This window comes from Polypterus senegalus, chromosome 10 (genome assembly GCF_016835505.1).
Source record: "Polypterus senegalus isolate Bchr_013 chromosome 10, ASM1683550v1, whole genome shotgun sequence".
Classification (NCBI taxonomy): Eukaryota; Metazoa; Chordata; class Cladistia; order Polypteriformes; family Polypteridae; genus Polypterus; species Polypterus senegalus.
The window spans coordinates 141,098,744-141,117,169 of NC_053163.1; the positions used below are offsets into that span (position 1 = coordinate 141,098,744).

General features: G+C 39.0%; 1 protein-coding gene across 1 annotated transcript; it reads left to right on the forward strand.

Moving 5' to 3' along the window:
- Positions 1–348: 348 nt before the first annotated feature.
- On the forward strand, positions 349–14,277 carry zgc:77486 (uncharacterized protein LOC405808 homolog). The gene is made up of 6 exons (XM_039766888.1): positions 349–813; positions 2,067–2,238; positions 5,947–6,052; positions 10,690–10,814; positions 11,880–11,990; positions 12,547–14,277. The coding sequence occupies exons 2-6, from the start codon at positions 2,088–2,090 to the stop codon at positions 12,693–12,695; spliced, it is 642 nt and encodes a 213-aa protein (XP_039622822.1). The 5' UTR covers positions 349–813; positions 2,067–2,087; the 3' UTR covers positions 12,696–14,277.
- Positions 14,278–18,426: the final 4,149 nt, after the last annotated feature.

Consider the following 18,426-nt stretch of genomic DNA (forward strand, 5'->3'; position numbering starts at 1 on the left):
CAGCAAAAATACTGGATTGGGTGGCACTGCCAGTCAAACTCATTTTAATATAATTACATTAATTCATCAAAATAAAACTGTGATCAGTTCTTCCCCAAAGACATGGTACTGGAATGTACAGATTCAGAACTGAATGACTGACAGTTGCACATATCTTTAGTTTACCAATTTTGACATATTGGGCTCAGTTTTTACTGAGCAGCATTTTATCTCTTACCTGATTTTGCACTCTGGTCATTTAAAATGACAGCATTCCTAGAAACATTACGTGTTGGCATAGCAGGGTGTTTATTTCCTGAAGTTCTGTATTATGCAATTGTGTATGATATAACAAAGTACACGTCCGTCTATAAACCCCCTTGTGATGCTGAAGGCAAAACTCCGAGAAGAGCGTGGCCGGACTCCGTGACTTCGCACACTCCATCCAGAGGCCGGCCTGGTCCCGGGAGGGGCGGCAGCTGCACGGCTTAGTGTGTCGCCCCCTACGGAGGAGGCGACGACGCCGCCGCCATGTTCACCAATACTTAACCACAGAAGGAGAGCGCGAGCGGAGAGAGAGAGTAGAGGGGCGCTCGGGACGAGGACCCAGAGGACCGACTGGGACGTCAAGAAGGCAGGCAGTTGAAAAGAGGCGAGGTTAGGCCGAACGAGGGAGCCGTTGAGCGACGGGGGCGCCCCAGAGGCCTGCGGTTGTGTTCACATCGGAGCGACTTGAAGGGGGAAACAAGACGTGACGAGACGAGACAGGACGAGGCCAGGCCAGGCCTGACTTTCCGCTGTCAACCGGAGTCATCTCACCTATTTTTAAAACTGGTCAGTCGGTGCCCGGTGGGCTTTACTTATCTGTCTGTCTGTTTGTCGGCCTGTCCGTGTGTGTTCGTTAAATTGTTGTCGGGTTTTGAAGGCTCACCGGTTTGTCCCAGGGACACAGTCGTTTTCTCTTAAAGCTCAGTTTTTTAAAATGACATGTAGAAGTGAATGTGCCCGTGCTTACACGGTAACGCGTACAATAAATGCCATCGAGGGCGTGTTATTGAAGTACCGAAGGGCTAACGTTTATTTTATGGGTTTTAATATTTTATGGGATCGGTGAACAACTACAGAAAAACGTATCGGATAGTACCTTCAGCTCAAAGAAGACCTAGTTATGCACGTCAGATTGCTATGGTTTTGCTGAAACGAGCGCAATCCTACAGTAGAGTCAAGACGAGTTAGTGTAAACGGTAGGGTTAGGCCGCAAAGCCGCGGAGTCGTATTAACCCATCTGCTGACAAATTTATTTTTGTGTCCGAAGCTCTTTAAGCCCGCCTTTTCCCTGATTGTGGCCTTTCTGATTGGGCAGTTTGATGGGTTTCTTTGATTGGATTGGCTGCTTGGGTTTGTCCGTCTCTCTTTCACCTCTTGCCTAGAAAACACGACAGTCTGATTGCCCTTAATGTTTTATTGTTCTTTCGCCAGCTTCTTCTCTCAATCGGATAAAAGCCCCATTCAAACTTGCAGTGAGGCAGATTATTTGTAATAAAATGCACCAAAGGCTCCTCTCCTTTTGGTACAGACTGTACTCTCCAGCCTTTTGAGTCGTTAACGGATTTAATTGGCCTAGCACAAATTTTCAGTAGGGCACAGCTGATTGTTTGTGGGTTTTTTTGTGTGCAATTGATCTACTTGCACTTTTTTCAGATAGTCTGTTAATATGGCAATTCTGAAAGAAAATCATTCAACTTGATTACTTATGATTTATTATGACTTGATTATTATGGCTCCTTTCCTAATATTAAGGGTGTCTGTGTAAATATGAATAGATCTTATAACGTGTATGAATTTCTGTCTATAGTAGTAATATAATTAGAAACAAAAACACAGCCCATTTTTAAATGAGAAAAGAGTTTTGTGCGTGTAAATAGAAATACATGAACTGAATTATTGTACAACAACCAACTTAAGTGCTTATTGGAAATGCCATGATATGTTTGATCATGTTTACTCGTATACAGAGTAAATTTGTTCCAAAAAGCATCTGAGTCTGCCACCCACATCCAATCTCATCTTTTTTATCTATATTTTAGGATCGCCCTCAGCCTCAAAGGATGGCACAGGAGACCAACCAGACACAGGTGCCCATGTTGTGCACTATGGGTTGTGGCTTTTACGGGAACCCCCGGACCAATGGCATGTGCTCAGTGTGCTACAAAGAACACCTACAGAGACAGCAAAGTGGAGGTCGCATGAGCCCACCAGGTAAGCGATGGTGGAATCCCTTAAAAATGGAAATTAATGGTTTTTAAAGGAACCAACAGAACATTACTGAGAAAAGCGCTATATAAATGTAATGAATTATTATTATTATTATTATTAGTGATTAGCAGACATCCAGTTTGTAAAGGACTGAACAGTGGTAGACCAGACATCAAAGTTTTTATGGGTGGTTTGCTATGAAATGCAAATGACTCCATGTGTAACAAAGTGTAAAATTTACATACTCGGTTGTCATTAGTGACAGTGTCGGGTGATTGCAAACGTGATGACAGGAGCACCCAACAATATGTATATATATTTTTATATACATCTTTATTTACTCCATGTGGTTTGTAGTGGTGGGTAAAAAAATTTTTAATCTTGTGCCTTTTGTTTTGTTTTCCATGTGCCCTCTGTTATGTTTTATACCTGCTATTTGTGCATATGTCGTACCGTGGTCACTGTACGCTGCAACACCGTGTGTGGCGGGTATGACAATAAAGCGACTTGACTTGAAGTGTATGATAACAGTGGTGGTGGTCTGTGCTGAGCAATGCCTGATAAAGGCAAACAATGTGAAAAATGTTTATAGGAGAAAAAAAATAGAATCTTGCGCTACTCATGTTGCATAATCCATATGTCTGTTATCTACTTATGTTTGTTTTTTTGTTTTGGCTACAATATTGTTAAATAAAACTGGTAAAATCAGCATACATCATAGACAGGAAACACATTAATATATTACTGTGCTTTTGAATTGAAGATCTGCCTATCCCCCTCATTCACTGGTCAAAAACCTGATTTTGACAACCCCATGAAAGATATTTTTCACATTGTTTACTTTTGTACAGCATAGATCACCATTGGTCTCTTTTTTTATCACTTGCAATGTCACCTGTCAAACACAGGTATTAGAAAATATTTTCTATCTCTTGCTTTGTGTGTACCTTCAGCACTTTTCCTCTGTATGCACATGTGTCTGAAGCACTTTTGACCAGCACTTTCTCTGTTGCACGTATTCTCATAAAGTCTGCTTCTTGAACCCTTGTCATTTCAAGGCTCCTTGCTCACCTCCTGTCTGTTTTTGAACTTCAGAGTTTGAAGGCGACTCTCTCAGCGTGTCTCCTACACCTTTACTCCTCTTCATGTGTCTCACACTCACACTTCTTCTTTTGATCACATCACTAAAGCTGAACTGACTTGACACACACATACCCTTTAGTGTTTTATTATATAATCACGTTCTGCATGAAAACTTGAGATTGTAGTGATGGCCAAAAAAAAAAAAAAAATTCAAACTGCATAGGGTTAGTAACATATTTTTTTTTAAAAAAGTAATTATTGGGTGGAGTATTCTTTTAAACCAGTCAGTTTCCACATATTCTTAAAGGAATACTCCACCCAAAAAATCTATATTTTTTTTTTCTGAGGAACACACATAAAGATTCTGACAGAACAGGCATATTGTACCAAACTGCTGTTAATTATTGTTGTTTTTTGGAAGTGGTTTATTTTACCATTTATTTATTCCTTTAATGACAGAAGAAAGTAACTTCTAGATTTCTCCTCCATTGATAACTGAACATGTTATTTTAGATTCATTTTTGTTGTATTAGTTCTGATTTACTTGTGTTTTTTTCCATGTAATTTTCACAATGAGGATAGCTTTTACGAAACTATATAGACCTTCCTTAGCTTATTAGTCCTTTGTTTCAGTTTATTAGTGTTCCATGATTTTTTTGTTTTGTTTTTACTCCAAAACCCTGTAGATTTGGATGTAAATGGATCCATGTTGTTTCCTATGAGTTACTGTATTGGTTGAATGAGATGAAGGGTATATAGCTTACATATTGCATCTCTGTTCTTTTTCTGCTATGAGAATAATCTTAAGTATTTATACTTTATATGAAAATCTACAGCAGATTCACAAAATACACAGACTCCTTTGCTTTCTGCACACTTTATTGAGGTGTAGATTTAATTTTATTTGGATCAATTTGCCATTTTTTACACTCCACCCATAATGGCAAAGTGAATACATGTTTCCAGAAAGGTTTGCAAATTTGTTAAAAAATTTTAAAACTGAAATGTCTGTCATACAAGTATTCACATCTTTAATTTGTTACATTGTAGAAGCCCTTTTGGCAGCAGGTATAGCTCTGAGTCTTCTTGGCTAGGTCTCTGCAAGTTTTGCAAACTGAAATCTCTTATTTCTATAAGTGTTCAGATCTTTTGTTGTGGTACTTCAGATGCATTCTGATTGCTTTAATTTTGTTTGAGAAAGTTTCTAGAACTTGATTGGAATCCAACTGATGCAAACTTAATTGATTGGACGTCATTTAGAAAAGCACACAGTTATGTATATTTGGTCCCACAATTCACACTGCATGTCAAGACAATAAAGCCATAAAGTCCAAAAAGCTCTCTGTAGCCTCTGTAAAATATATGATGAAGACAATGGGATTAAATCATCTATAAAGCTGCAAGTGTTCCTAGGAGCAAAATGGTCCCAATAATTTGAAATGGGAGAAGTCTGGAACCACCAGGATTCTTTCTAGAGTTGGCTGCATGGCCCAAGTGAGTAACCAGACAGGGAGGGCCTTGGTAAGGGAGGTGACCAAGAACTAAATGGCCACTTTAAAAGAGCTTCAGAAGTCCTCTGCTGATATGGGAGAACCTGTTGGATAGATGACTATCTCAGCAGAACTCCATCAGTCAGGAATTTATGGTAAGGTGGCTAGACACTAGTGTGGCATTTAAAGGACTCTGGAGGACATGAAGATAAACATTCTTTATTCTTATGAGACAAAAAAAAATGCTCTTTGGGCAGAATTCCAAGTACTGTGTCATACAGGGACCAGGCACTGCTCATTACCTGCCTACTATTATCCCTGTAGTCAAGCCTGGTGATGGCAGTGTCATTCTTTGAAGGTGCAGGAACAGGGAGATTGGTCAGAATGGAGGGGAGGATGAATGCAGCCGAACACCAGAGGTCCTTGACGAAGATCTGCACTAGAGTGCACGTCCTCAGACGGGTTCAAGCATACAGCCAGGACACTGCTGGAGTGGCTTAGGGAAAAGTCTCTGATTGTCCTGACTGTATCAGAGTTTGACAGAACCTGCCAGAAAAAATGGGATAAACTTCCCACATCCAGGTTTGCAAGGTTTGTAGAGACTTACCCAAGAAGAATCAAAGCTGTAATTTCTGCCAGAGAGGCTTCTACTGTGTATGGAATTAAGAGTCCCAATGCATTTCAGTTTTTGAGTTTTAATAAATTTGCAAACCTTTCTAAAAAATATTTTATGGGTAATTGAGTGTAGACTAATGAATTTATTGTATGTAAGCAGTCTAAGCCGGTCTTCTAAAAAAGTTGCAGCATAACAATAAATTGAATTGAATATGAAGAAGTAAGTGGCATTTTTTTTGCAGAGGTGATGTGCCATAGTCACTGGAATTTCAACTGCAAGGTCATGCTTTAACATCCTGTCGCTGCCTTGCTATGTAACCTCACACAAGATATTTAAATACTCCTGTAAGCAGTTGTTGTAAAGATGTAATTTGTGATTTGCTCGACTAAATAAATATTCCACAGTGGAGGAGAAAAGCACTGTCGCTATACTGCACACAACCAGTTGTCAGAAACAACTGAGGTAAAAGTCAAACTAACAGACAATAACAAAATATGTTGTTGCATTTATTTATTTATCTAGCTACTACATCTGTGGGACAGGGCTCAAGTGTCACCATTAACAGTTCTTCAGAAAGCTCCCAAGTCCACTGCACAGAAGGAAGCCCGGACAATGAGGATAAGACAAGGTAGGTTAAAGACATGCATTTGAATGCAGAAACTAAAAATGTGAATATGGACAAAGAATTGAAACCGGATTCCAAAAAAGTTGGGACACTAAACAAATTGTAAATAAAAACTGAATGCAATGATGTGGAGATGGTAAATGTCAATATTTTATTTGTAATAGAACGTAGATGACAGATCAAACTTTTAATCCGAGTAAATGTATCATTTTAAAGGAAAAATATGTTGATTCAAAATTTCAACAAATCCCAAAAAAGTTGGGACAAGTAGCAATAAGAGGCTGGAAAAAGTAAATTTGAGCATAACGAAGAGCTGGAATACCAATAAACACTAATTGGGTCAATTGGCAACATGATTGGATATAAAAAAGAGCTTCTCAGAGTGGCAGTGTCTCTCAGAAGCCAAGATGGGTAGAGGACCACCAATTCCCACAATGTTGCGCAGAAAGATAGTGGAGCAATATCAGAAAGGTGTTACCCAGCGAAAAATTGCAAAGACTTTGCATCTATCACCATCAACTGTGCATAACATCATCCGAAGATTCAGAGAATCTAGAACAATCTCTGTGCGTAAGGGTCCAGGCCGTAAAAACATACTGGATGCCCGTGATCTCCGGGCCCTTAAACGACACTGCACCACAAACAGGAATGCTACTGTAAAGGAAATTGCAGAATGGGCTCAGGAATACTTCCAGAAACCATTGTCAGTAAACACAATCCACCGTGCCATCCGCCGTTGCCAGCTGAAACTCTACAGTGCAAAGAAGAAGCCATTTCTAAGCAAGATCCACAAGCTCAGTCGTTGTCACTGGGCCAGGGATCATTTAAAATGGAGTGTGGCAAAATGGAAGACTGTTCTGTTCCAAAAGTTCTTTTTGGAAATCTGGGACGCCATGTCATCCGGACCAAAGAGGACAAGGACAACCCAAGTTGTTATCAACGCTCAGTTCAGAAGCCTGCATCTCTGATGGTATGGGGTTGCATGAGTGCGTGTGGCATGGGCAGCTTGCATGTCTGGAAAGGCACCATCAGTGCAGAAAAATATATTCAGGTTCTAGAACAACATATGCTCCCATCCAGACATCATCTCTTTCAGGGAAGTCCCTGCATTTTTCAACAAGATAATGCCAGACCACATTCTGCATCAATCACAACATCATGGCTGCGTAGGAGAAGGATCTAGGTACTGAAATGGCCAGTCTGCTGTCCAGATCTTTCACCTATAGAGAACATTTGGCGCATCATAAAGAGGAAAGTGCGACAAAGAAGGCCCAAGACGATTGAACAGTTAGAGGCCTGTATTAGAGAAGAATGGGAGAGCATTCCTATTTCTAAACTTGAGAAACTGGTCTCCTCGGTCCCCAGACGTCTGTTGAGTGTTGTAAGAAGAAGGGGAGATGCCACACAGTGGTGAAAATGGCCTTGTGCCAACTTTTTTGGGATTTGTTGACACCATGAAATTCTGAATCGACATATTTTTCCCTTAAAATGATACATTTTCTCAGTTTAAACTTTTGTTCCGTGATTTATGTTCTATTCTGAATAAAATATTAGAAGTTGGCACCTCCACATCATTACATTCAGTTTTTATTCATGATTTGTATAGTGTCCCAACTTTTTTGGAATCCGGTTTGTACGCAGCAGAGGGTGAAGAATGTTTTTGTAGATATCCTTCAATAAGAGCGCGTAAATAAAGGCGAGCTTTAAAAGGGCGACCTCAATTGGGCGCAGCAAAATTATTACAGAAAATTTATTAGATTATTAGATTAGCCATTTGAACTAAATTCTCTACAAACGCCTTTATTCGCCGCGCTCATTTGAGGTCGCCCTTTTGAAGCTCGCCTTTTTGTGCGCACCTTTATTGAATGCTTCTCTTTTTGTATAGACACAAAACAGAAATTTGTTGGAACACTTGTTACTAGATACACACATTAAACTTTAGTTATGTTTAATAGACTCTTTAAAAATGTGTTTAGTTCTAAATAAACTCCCACGTAGGTACATCTTAGGTTCAGATATTTTGGCATCAGGGTACTTGTAATCTTAACATTTTATTGGTAAAATTTTACCAGTCCAAGGGCCTCATGTATAACGCCGTGCGTAGAACTCGCAGTATAACATGGCGTAAGCACAAAAGCCAAAATGTGCTTACACACAGAAAAATCCAGATGCAGGAATCTGTGCGTACTCCAACTTCCGCGTTCTTCCGCTGCATAAATCCCGATCAGCGTGAAAAGTAACGCTCGTGCACGCGCTTTATGTAACGCCCCCAACTCCTCCCAGAATTACACCTCCTTGAATATGCAAATGAATATAAATCGCCCTTAAGCTCAGCCTTCTGTGAAAAGACAATGGGAAAAGCACGGGGGAAAATATAAGAATTTCAGCGAATAAGTGGAGGCAAAGGAAAAGCATACTATGTTCAAATAAACCGTGGTATAATCAACAAAAGGAAGTTGATCGAGTGACATAGCGTGTTGGAGAAACTTGAAAGCTCACGTTCACAAAATCGCACAGTCCTGGAAATAAAAAAGAAGTCACATATCAAAGTCGCCGTGAAAAGGCGAGTTGTAGCCCACTGTCTTGAGTGTCATATGAAAGCTTATTAGGGTACAGAGGAAAAAAAAGGCACACAGTGGGGAAAAAGCACGAAATGTCAACTTCAAACTCAACATTTCCACTTTAATCACGTAGTTTATTTTGTCATTAAAGTAGAACATCATAAACTTCATCTTAAAATCGTTTAATTAACTAGTTTCTCAAATCAAAGTTAAATGCATTGTTTTGTATTTGATCTTCTATGTGCTCTATGTGTGTGAATCACTACTTGCTTCTTAAACCGGCTCTCTTCCTCCAACTGGACACAGAATCCATTACATTCGTGATATTACAGCTCTCTGAATAACTAAAATACTGAGATGTATACGTGATATTTTTATGATGATAGGAGTTAAAGCACGTTATTAAACATGAGTTTCACGGTGCAGTGATTGTGTGCGACCTTCGATGAAATAATTAATTGCAGCAGTACTCGGGGGCGGCTCTAGGCTTGTGGTGGCACTGGGCAGAGGAAGAATCGGTGGCTCCTTCGCCCGCCAATGTCAGTAAGGTAGCTTATGCACGGTGGATGGCCACGTCCGTTGCAGACACTGCATAGCCGCCTCGTGCTCATGACACAAGCATTTAACTTTTGCCAAAATTTGTCGCTGCGTTTTTAGCTGTGTTGTTATTTTCTCTTTCTGTTTTATATTCAATATATATTGGCGTAGCCGCCACTGCAGACCTTGCTTTTCTTTCCCCAAATACGCAATCACCACACAATCAGCTCTGTAATAGAAGTTGAGCCATCTGTAAGCTTAGAGCGCCGATTCTTCAAAACGTTTAAGGAACATTGAAATATCTTCGTAGTACATGTTTAATTATTCTATCCTTCACGACACTCCCAGTAAAGAATATAGATTATTTAAATGAAGTTAAATTTTTATCCGTATAATATAATAAACATATTTTGCTGCATTTCACCTTAAAAATGATATCGTCATCATATGTAAATACGCGCTTTATAAAGTGGCTCAGGTTGTGCGATATTATAACCGTAGTGCAAGTTTACAGTGGGGTGATTGTATTTATAAGTGCAAACAGTTCTACAAGGAACAATTGATTGAGTGCATTTAAAGTTCTTGGGATGAAACTGTTTCTGAACCGCGAGGTCCGTACAGGAAAGGCTTTGAAACGTTTTGCCGTGGCTGAGGTAGCGTGTCCTTGAAGCTGTATACAGATAATTCTCTTTCCGATCAGCTGCTGCTGTGATTCACACTCAGATACAGTGATATAAATACTCCGGGTGGTGCAGTGAGAGTAATATGGAAAAAGATGATACGCTGTGGCAACTCCTAACGGGAGGAGCTGAAAGAAGAAGAAGGTGCAGTGAGAGCAACAACGCTAAATCAGTTATGGTATTTGGAATACTATGGCTATTCCCTGGACCATTATATTGTTACAAGTTAATTACAATCAGATTCATTACACTAATAAACAATATGCGGTTAGTTTTAGTGTATTTATAAAGCCGCGTCAGGAAAATAAGGTGTAACCACACAGAAACAGTAGCATTGCTTTGACGCTGGGTGCCACCAGTCTGCAAAACCGAGCGGAGAACTTGCGTACGACAAGGTATGAGGTACTGTGGAAAAGTGCGTGGCTTTACGCCAAGTGTAGGTTTTATACATCGCGATTTGAACGTGGAAAAGTTCTTGCGCAACATTTCTGTGTGTATGCACCGTTTATACATGAGGCCCCAGGAAACTGCTATGACTTGTCCAAAATATGTAATTAGTTTTAATTTATGGGTCTAAGCCTGTCCAACACAAAGATCACAGTGGAATTATGTGGCTATTTTCAGAGTGAAGTGATAGATCGCTCTTGCAAGTAATTGATTCTATTATATCTTGGGTGGCTTTGCATGAAAAGAATAAGTTGTCATGCTTCCAAATTGATTAGTTAGATACATGTCTTATTTCCACATTGCCTGTGTTGTGGTAAAAACTAAGCTTTCCTAGAAGATGTTGGCACAATATTTTCGGTGTGTGAGGAAACACTGGCTTAACAAACTGTTGAACTTTCTTTGTGTTTGATTTCAGTACTCCTAGTCCGGTCACTCAGCAGATGACCGCAATGAGCATCTCGCACGACGATGGCAATGCAGATCCTGAAAAGGCTGACAATGAGGAAGAAGAGGAAGAAGAGGAAGAGGGCAAGTCTTCTGGTAAATATGCTTGCTGAATGAAGAGGAAGTGTATATAGTAACAGCTTGCAGTTATCTGGCAGACTGTTTGTAGCTTCTGCCTAATTTCACTTGCCTTACATGGTCAACAAAATCATCATTAACACATGCAAGTTCCTCTGTCCTTTACACACAAAACCTCTTATGGAAGCATATTTATTTTGCCTATAACATAAGTGACATAAGCAGCATGCCTTAGATAATGACCCTTAAAGATGTGGCACTGCATTACAAGCAAGACAGCTGATAAATCCTTCACAACATTTTTGTTAAAATAAACTGGACAATAAGATGGAATTCTTAAGCTTCTCTGATATTAGATTTGCATCAGTGGCTGAATATGTTTGGTCCATTAATAATAAATATTGGATTTTATATTTATAAAAGCACAATTAAAACAACAGGTTGCTCCAAAGGTCTGTACAAAGAAGCATTAAAATAAACACAATGCAAACAATCATGCAGAGCATGTTAATGGTATTTAAAAACTTAATTATTCACCATGTACAGTCCTAGATGATCTTGAGTAATGATAGGAAAATGACCTTTGTGTTATGTCCCTCAAGGAATAGAATTCAGTTTTTCATACCATGTACTCTTCTTCAATTCATATTAAGTATGGTGTAACTTGTTTTACAATTCTATATTGTATATATCATTCAAGATTAAAACTTGTAGGAGAGGACTCCTCCTTAGTAAGGAGCTTCTGCAAGCTGCAAAGATTGGTTACTTTTCATTCTTTACAGATGTGCCAGGATGGCAACAGAGGTTTGTCTTTTGCATTTATACCTTGCTGTGTGTGAAACTTCTCTATATTTTTAACAAAATAATAGAAAATATTACAAATAATTTGTGTTTAATTAGCGTTATATTCAGTATTAGACCCAGTTTGAAGTTTTAAACTTGTTTTATCATTATAGATTAGATTACTGGTGATCTGGTTCATACTTTGTACAGTATAAAGGTGTAGAATTGAGACTGCACATCCACTTAGATGTATGCTTACAACATTGTGGCCAAGTTAGACCATTTTCTACTCTATGTTAGGCTCACCTTCAGAAGGCACAGCTGGCACCAGTGATGGAGATATGAAGACACCTGGCAAGGCCAAGAAAAAGAATAGGTGCTTCACATGCAGGAAAAAACTAGGATTGACAGGTGAGCATTCATTATTTTTACATAAGGATCCCCACCTCTAATTTTGTGCCTAATGCTGTCTGGATAGACTCAAAGATTGAATGAAAATGGGAGTCGTATTAGACAGAAAAATTCTTTGCCCTGCTCCTTTTATTTATTTATTTTATGTATTTTTTACAAATTTGGATTTTATAATACAACTTTGAATTGGCTGCCTCTTCTATTTAAGTTTAAGAAATGCTTATACAGCTGTACAATTGGGAGGCCCACAATTCCTGTCTTTCTGTGCACTGTTACTCTTTGGTTATCACATTTACTGAGAGAGTAACTTTGTATAGTGGGTATGGGAACAGGACTTGATCGATTTGACCAGAAAGAAACTGATAACCTTTTGATGTAATTTTTAAGCAAATCGTTTTCTCAACTTTGCTTATTTTCACCGTTTTTCCTTTTGCTCTTTTTGTGGGTTTTTTTTTCCTACTTTTAATAAAATACGTATAAATAGATGTATTTTGACTGGTTTGTTCAATGAAGTAAATATTAACTTTTTGGGTTCCCTTTCTTTCAAACTGCTCAGGTTTTGACTGTCGCTGTGGAAATTTTTTCTGCGGGATCCACCGCTATTCAGACAAGCACAGTTGTCCATATGACTACAAGACAGAAGCAGCTGAGAAGATCCGGAAGGAGAACCCAATTGTGGTTGCTGAAAAAATTCAGAAATTGTGAAAGTGGCGCTTTCAGAAAAGAGTAGAGGAAAATTTAATGTGTATTGGATTATGCACAAGTATTGACAGCTGAGTAATGGGCAACTGAAGGTTGCCTCACCTGGGAGTTTCTAAGATCACCCTACTAACTTAGTATGTGGGCCAGTAGGAGATCATCTGACTGCACCTTGTTCCGTTTGAACCATCTAACCTTTCGATTTTGAGTTGGGATGGGTGTGTCCTTGTATTTGTAAAGCTTGGATCTTCAGGATTTGATTTTCTCTGCGGTGTGAGGGCTTGACTATAATGGGGGGAATGGGGGCTGGGAAATAAGTGCAATTCAAAGCACCTAGCTAAAGTATAAAACAACCAAGACTTTTGTGGAATACAAGAAAAACTGTTTGACACTGCATGTGTGTTGATTGACACTGCACATGTGTTCAAGGAAGCAAATAATCGACATAAAGGAGTGGTTGAAACAATGTGGGTGCATGCTGAACCCAGCCCCTTACGTGCCTGCTTGAGGCTTGAGTTCATTCAGAAGGTAAATGATTGTTGGACTTCTGCATCTTTTGCATTTACACTTCTGTTTAGGGCTGCAGAAAATTCTGACGTCCCGATGATATTGCCACCATGCCCTGTATGAACAGCTTCCACTGCTTAGATGGCCATGATTTCTAACCTTAACTCAGTCTTTGTCCGTACACTCTGATTCTGTAGCTTTCAGATTGTGCAGGAAAAATCTACTTGTTCGGCCAAACGTGGGAACAGGTGGAAATATTTTGGAGTTGGCAATCTATTGTCTCCATTTGGGTCCTGTTTCAAGTCCCAGGGACAAGAAGAATTAATAATAGTAAACCCAATTCAGTCCAGAGATGGAACTGTCAGGAGTGCCATTAAAGAGGGAAAAACTGAGTGATGACATTTTTGGGTTGGGGGGGAGGGGATTTGGGAGCAATTGGGAGAGTTGTCTGAAAAGGTAACCTTTTTTTTTTTTTTTTTCCTTTCTTTTTTTGAGACAACTGAATGGCTTGTTAACTTTCTCTATTGTTTTAACAAGCATATATTGTAACAGAGGATTTATTAATATATTGTACTTAGCTTGGATTGTGTGACTGTATTTTTATTTTTTGTTTTGTGAAGGAATGGGATGAGATTTGTGAGCAGGAAGTAGGCATTTTTTTCTTTTTTCAATAATTTAAACAAATTCTGGTTATATCGGACATAGTTCTGACATTTTAAATTTGATACTCAGAGTGGTTCTGTGTGGACCTGGAGTATTGAATTATCTACACTAGAGCTGGTTTTCTACGTCGTCATCATCAATCAGCAACTTTTTCAGGCCATTCTGGGCTCTATTAAGACATGGACTTGACTGCATTACTGATCACTTAAAAGTTGCTGTTTTTCTTTTTTTGATATATATTTTCTCCTCATTCTGCAAATAGTTGGCACCACTGGTGTCAGTTCTTGTTCAAGTTGATTTAGCTCTGTCTAGGAAATAAGAGACTTCTGTCTTCTTAGGCTGAATTTATTTTAATTTTAGAACTGTATTCTGTGTAAGAATGAACAATAAAAATTGCAAAAAGTTTATTTTAAATTTACATATATTTTAATGTGTTTCTGTGGATCCATTCATATCTTTAAATAAATTGAATAGTAATGTATTTTTGAGGTGCTGAATTGCAGCTGGATTTACATGCATACTTGTGACACACATTAGATCACATCTGTTAACCTTTTTGTTTGTTTAAAATACTGCTGCTGTTTTCAGTGTAGTGCAGTATGCTACAGTGGCAGGGAAATGTTTGGGCACCATTGCTGAAAATGTCTGTCACTGAGAATAGTTAAGTGAGCAGAGGATGAACTGATCACCAAAAGGTGTAAAGTTAAAAGATGACACATTTCTTTAATATTTTAGACAAGGTTACATTTGTATTTCTATCCTTCATAGGTACAAAATACCAAAAAAAAAAAATAAAAAGGGCTTGAAGCAAAAGTTTGGGCACCCAGCGTGGTCAGTACTTACTAAGACCTCCTTTGGAAAGTTTCACAGCTTGTAAATGCTTTTTGTAGCCAGCTCAGAGTCTCATTTGTAATTTGAGGTTTTCACCCATTCGTCCTTGCAAAAGGCTTCTAATTCTGTAAGATTCTTGGGTTGTCTTGAATGCACTGCTCTTTTAAGATCTAACCTTAGATTTTCAATGATATTTTGGCTGGAGGACTGTGAGGATCTTGGCAAAACTCTTGAGGTATTCCATTGTAGATTTTGGGGTGTGTTTTGAATCATCTACTTATAGGGACCATCCTCTTTTCAACTTCATCATTTTTATAGATGGTGTGATGTTTGCTTCCAGAATTTGCTGGTATTTATTTGAATACATTCTTCCCTCTGCCACTGGCTACAACACAAGCCCAAAGCCTGATCAATCCACCTCCATGTTTAATAGTTGGAGACATGTTCTTTTCCTGGAATTCGGACCCCTTTTTTTTTTTCCTCCAAACACACCTTTGCACATTGTGGCCAAAAGTTCAATTTTTGACGTCATCCGTCCAAAGGACTTGTTTCCAATATGCATCAGACTTGTTTAGATGTTCATTTGTAAACTTCAGGTGCTGAAATATGTGGCTAGGATGCAGGAACAGTTTTCTTCTGGTGCTTCTACTATGAAGGTCATATTTGTTCAGGTGTCACTGAACATTAGAACAGAGCACCACCACTCCAGAGTCTGATAAATCTTTGTGAAGGTCTTTTGCTGTCGGGGGTTGGGGGGGGGGCGGTTCGGCGGGGTAATTTGCTTTGGCAGCAATCTAACAAGCAGTTCTTTCAGAAAGGTTTCTTGGTCTTCCAGACTTCAACTTGACCTCAACCGTTACTGTTAACTGCCATTTCTTAACATTACAAACTGAGGAAACGGCTACTTGAAAACACTTTGCTGTCTTCTTGTAGCCTTCGCCTGCTTTGTGAGTACCAGTTGTTTTATTTTTCAGAATTCTAGGCAGCTGCTTAAAGGAGCCCATGGATGCAGATTTTTGGTACGGTTTGGGGAGTCTGAGAATTTGTTCAGCTTTGTAATCGGCATCATCTGGTGTTTCCTAACAGTGACTGTGAACAAGCCATAGTCCTAATGAGTTAATGAAGGTCTGAGACCTCCGATAGCTTGGAGTGCCCTAATGTCTGCATGGTGCTCCTTTCCTTTTTACACTACAATTGTACAAAGCAAAAGCGATACACTAAACTTGCATAAAATCCTGAAAAGAAATGTGCCATCTTTAACTTTATGCCATTTAGTGATCAGTTCATCTTCTGCTCACCTAACTATCTGCAGTAACATTGCAGTAACCCCTTCCCGGGGTTTGTTTCCTGCCTTGTGCCCTATGTTGGCTGGGATTGGCTCCAGCAGACCCCCATGACCCTGTAGTTAGGATATAGCGGGTTGGATAATGGATGGAAGTATAAAGGAGAGATTGTCATAAATAGGATTAATAGGTGACCAGTGCTTGACAAATGCGAAAAACATCCATGGAAAAGAGAAAACTTGTGTAACCCATGTTACATAAACCACACGTTTGGTATCCATTCGTATGGTCAGAACATGCAAAATGTTTTGCTAAAATATTATTAATAGTTAATTCCTGAAAACTCCTCATTAACAGGATGAGTGTCATTTCCGCAAGGCCCACATTTCGGCCGTATGAAAGGAACAAGAAAATACAAACACATAACTCCAGTTCTTAAATCCTTACACTGGCTCTCGGTTAAGTTTAGGGCAGATTTCAAAGTCCTCCTTTTAACATATAAAGCCTTAAACAGCCAAGGTCCTGCTTACTTCTCTGAACTTACAAACCAGAATGTACATTAAGAGATGCCAGTCTGCTTATGATTCCAAGGATTAATAAAATAACAGTGGGAGGTCGAGCTTTTAGTTTAGGGGCCCTAAACTGTGGAATGGTCTTCCTGCTTCTATAAGAGATGCCCCTTCGGTCTCAACTTTCAAATCCCGGCTGAAGACTCACTACTTCAGTTTAGTACACCCTGACTAGAGCTGCTGATTAACTGTACAGACTGCATCTCTGTTGTTAGTCATTAGCACTAAAACATAAGTAATATGATAGTTATAATTTGTTACTAACCCTCAACTATTTCATTTCTCTTCTCGGTACTCAAATGTGGCACTTGGTGCCACTGCCCACCTGCCAAGTCATCTCTGATGGAGGATCGCAGGAATTGTCAGGTAGAGGGGTCCTTTCATCAGATTGGCTGGCCCAGCACTGTTTCAGGTGTGGAATGGCCAAATGGGGGAGGCAGCTTGATGGCTGATGTCTCCAGGACTCTAAACAAATCCAAATCATATTAAGGAATATCATTGATTGTTAAACTCTGCTCTGTGCTTGTAATATTTTTATTTTATACTGTATTGAGGATTTGTTCTGTGTATTGTGTTGTATTGACCCCCTTCTTTTTTACACCCACTGTACACCCAGCCTACCTGGAAAGGAGTCTCTTTTTGAACTGCCTTTCCCAAGGCTTCTTCCATTTTTTTTCCCCAACAAGGGTTTTTTTGGGGTTTTTTCCTTGTCTTCTTAGACAGTCAAGGCTGGGGGGCTGACAAGAGGCAGGGCCTGTTAAAGCCCATTGCAGCACTTCTTGTGTGATTTTGGGCTATACAAAAATAAATTGTATTGTGATTATCAGACGTGTGGTTTAAACTACGTGAGTTATGTGGGATATTTTTCATAACTTTTGCCACCATTGGCTTCTATTATATCAAACTTTTTTCTCTCCATCTTGCATGCAAACTTAAAATTAAAAAATTTTCTCGACCACTAACTACATGATGTAAGTAATATAAAAAAAAATCATCTTTGGGTGGAGTATTCCTTTAAGTGACCTGATAATTATATAGGGTTTGTATATATATTCTACTTTCTCATTGTACCAACAAAATATGCCACTTTCAGGAAGTCCTCCACCTGAACAATGCTATATATGTCTCGGAGGTAAACTTCTCAGTTTTGTCTGTTATAAATTATGTGTGGTTGATTATGGTGGGAATCATTTGAGCACTTATTTGAATATACAAAAGTGTTCCTTAAATGTACAGTGTTTCTATTGATAAATGTCACGTCTTGTTAGAATAATGATTACTGTATATGAGAAATGACTGGCGGCTGTGCAGCATTCATAAAAACAGGACCCACGTGAAGGGACCATAAACTCCTACTCATGCCCACACCACACTCACACGGGACCAATTTAGGGCCTTCAGCAAACGCATGACATCCTGTTGTAAGGGGATAACAAAGTAGACGTGAAGAATATCCACACTGGGCATGGGATTCATGAAGGAGCAGTATCAACCACTGTGACTCTCATTTAGCACTTGAAAAGATGTGAGAATAGCATAATTAGTAATATTTGTGTCTCTTTGGTGCCTCTCATCTACATATTTTAACATGAAATTTATCACAAGCTATTTTTTTATTTTTATGTGCACCAATTCCTGGGAATGAGTACAGTATGTGTTTATCAATCAATCAATCAATCAACATTTATTTATATAGCACATATTCATACAAAAAAATGCAGCTCAAAGTGCTTTACAAAATGAATAGAAAAATAGAAGACACAATAAAAAATAAACATAAGTCAACATTAATTAACATAGAATAAGAGTAAGGTCCGATGGCCAGGGTGGACAGAAAAACAAAAAAACTCCAAAGGCTGGAGAAAAAAATAAAATCTGTAGGGG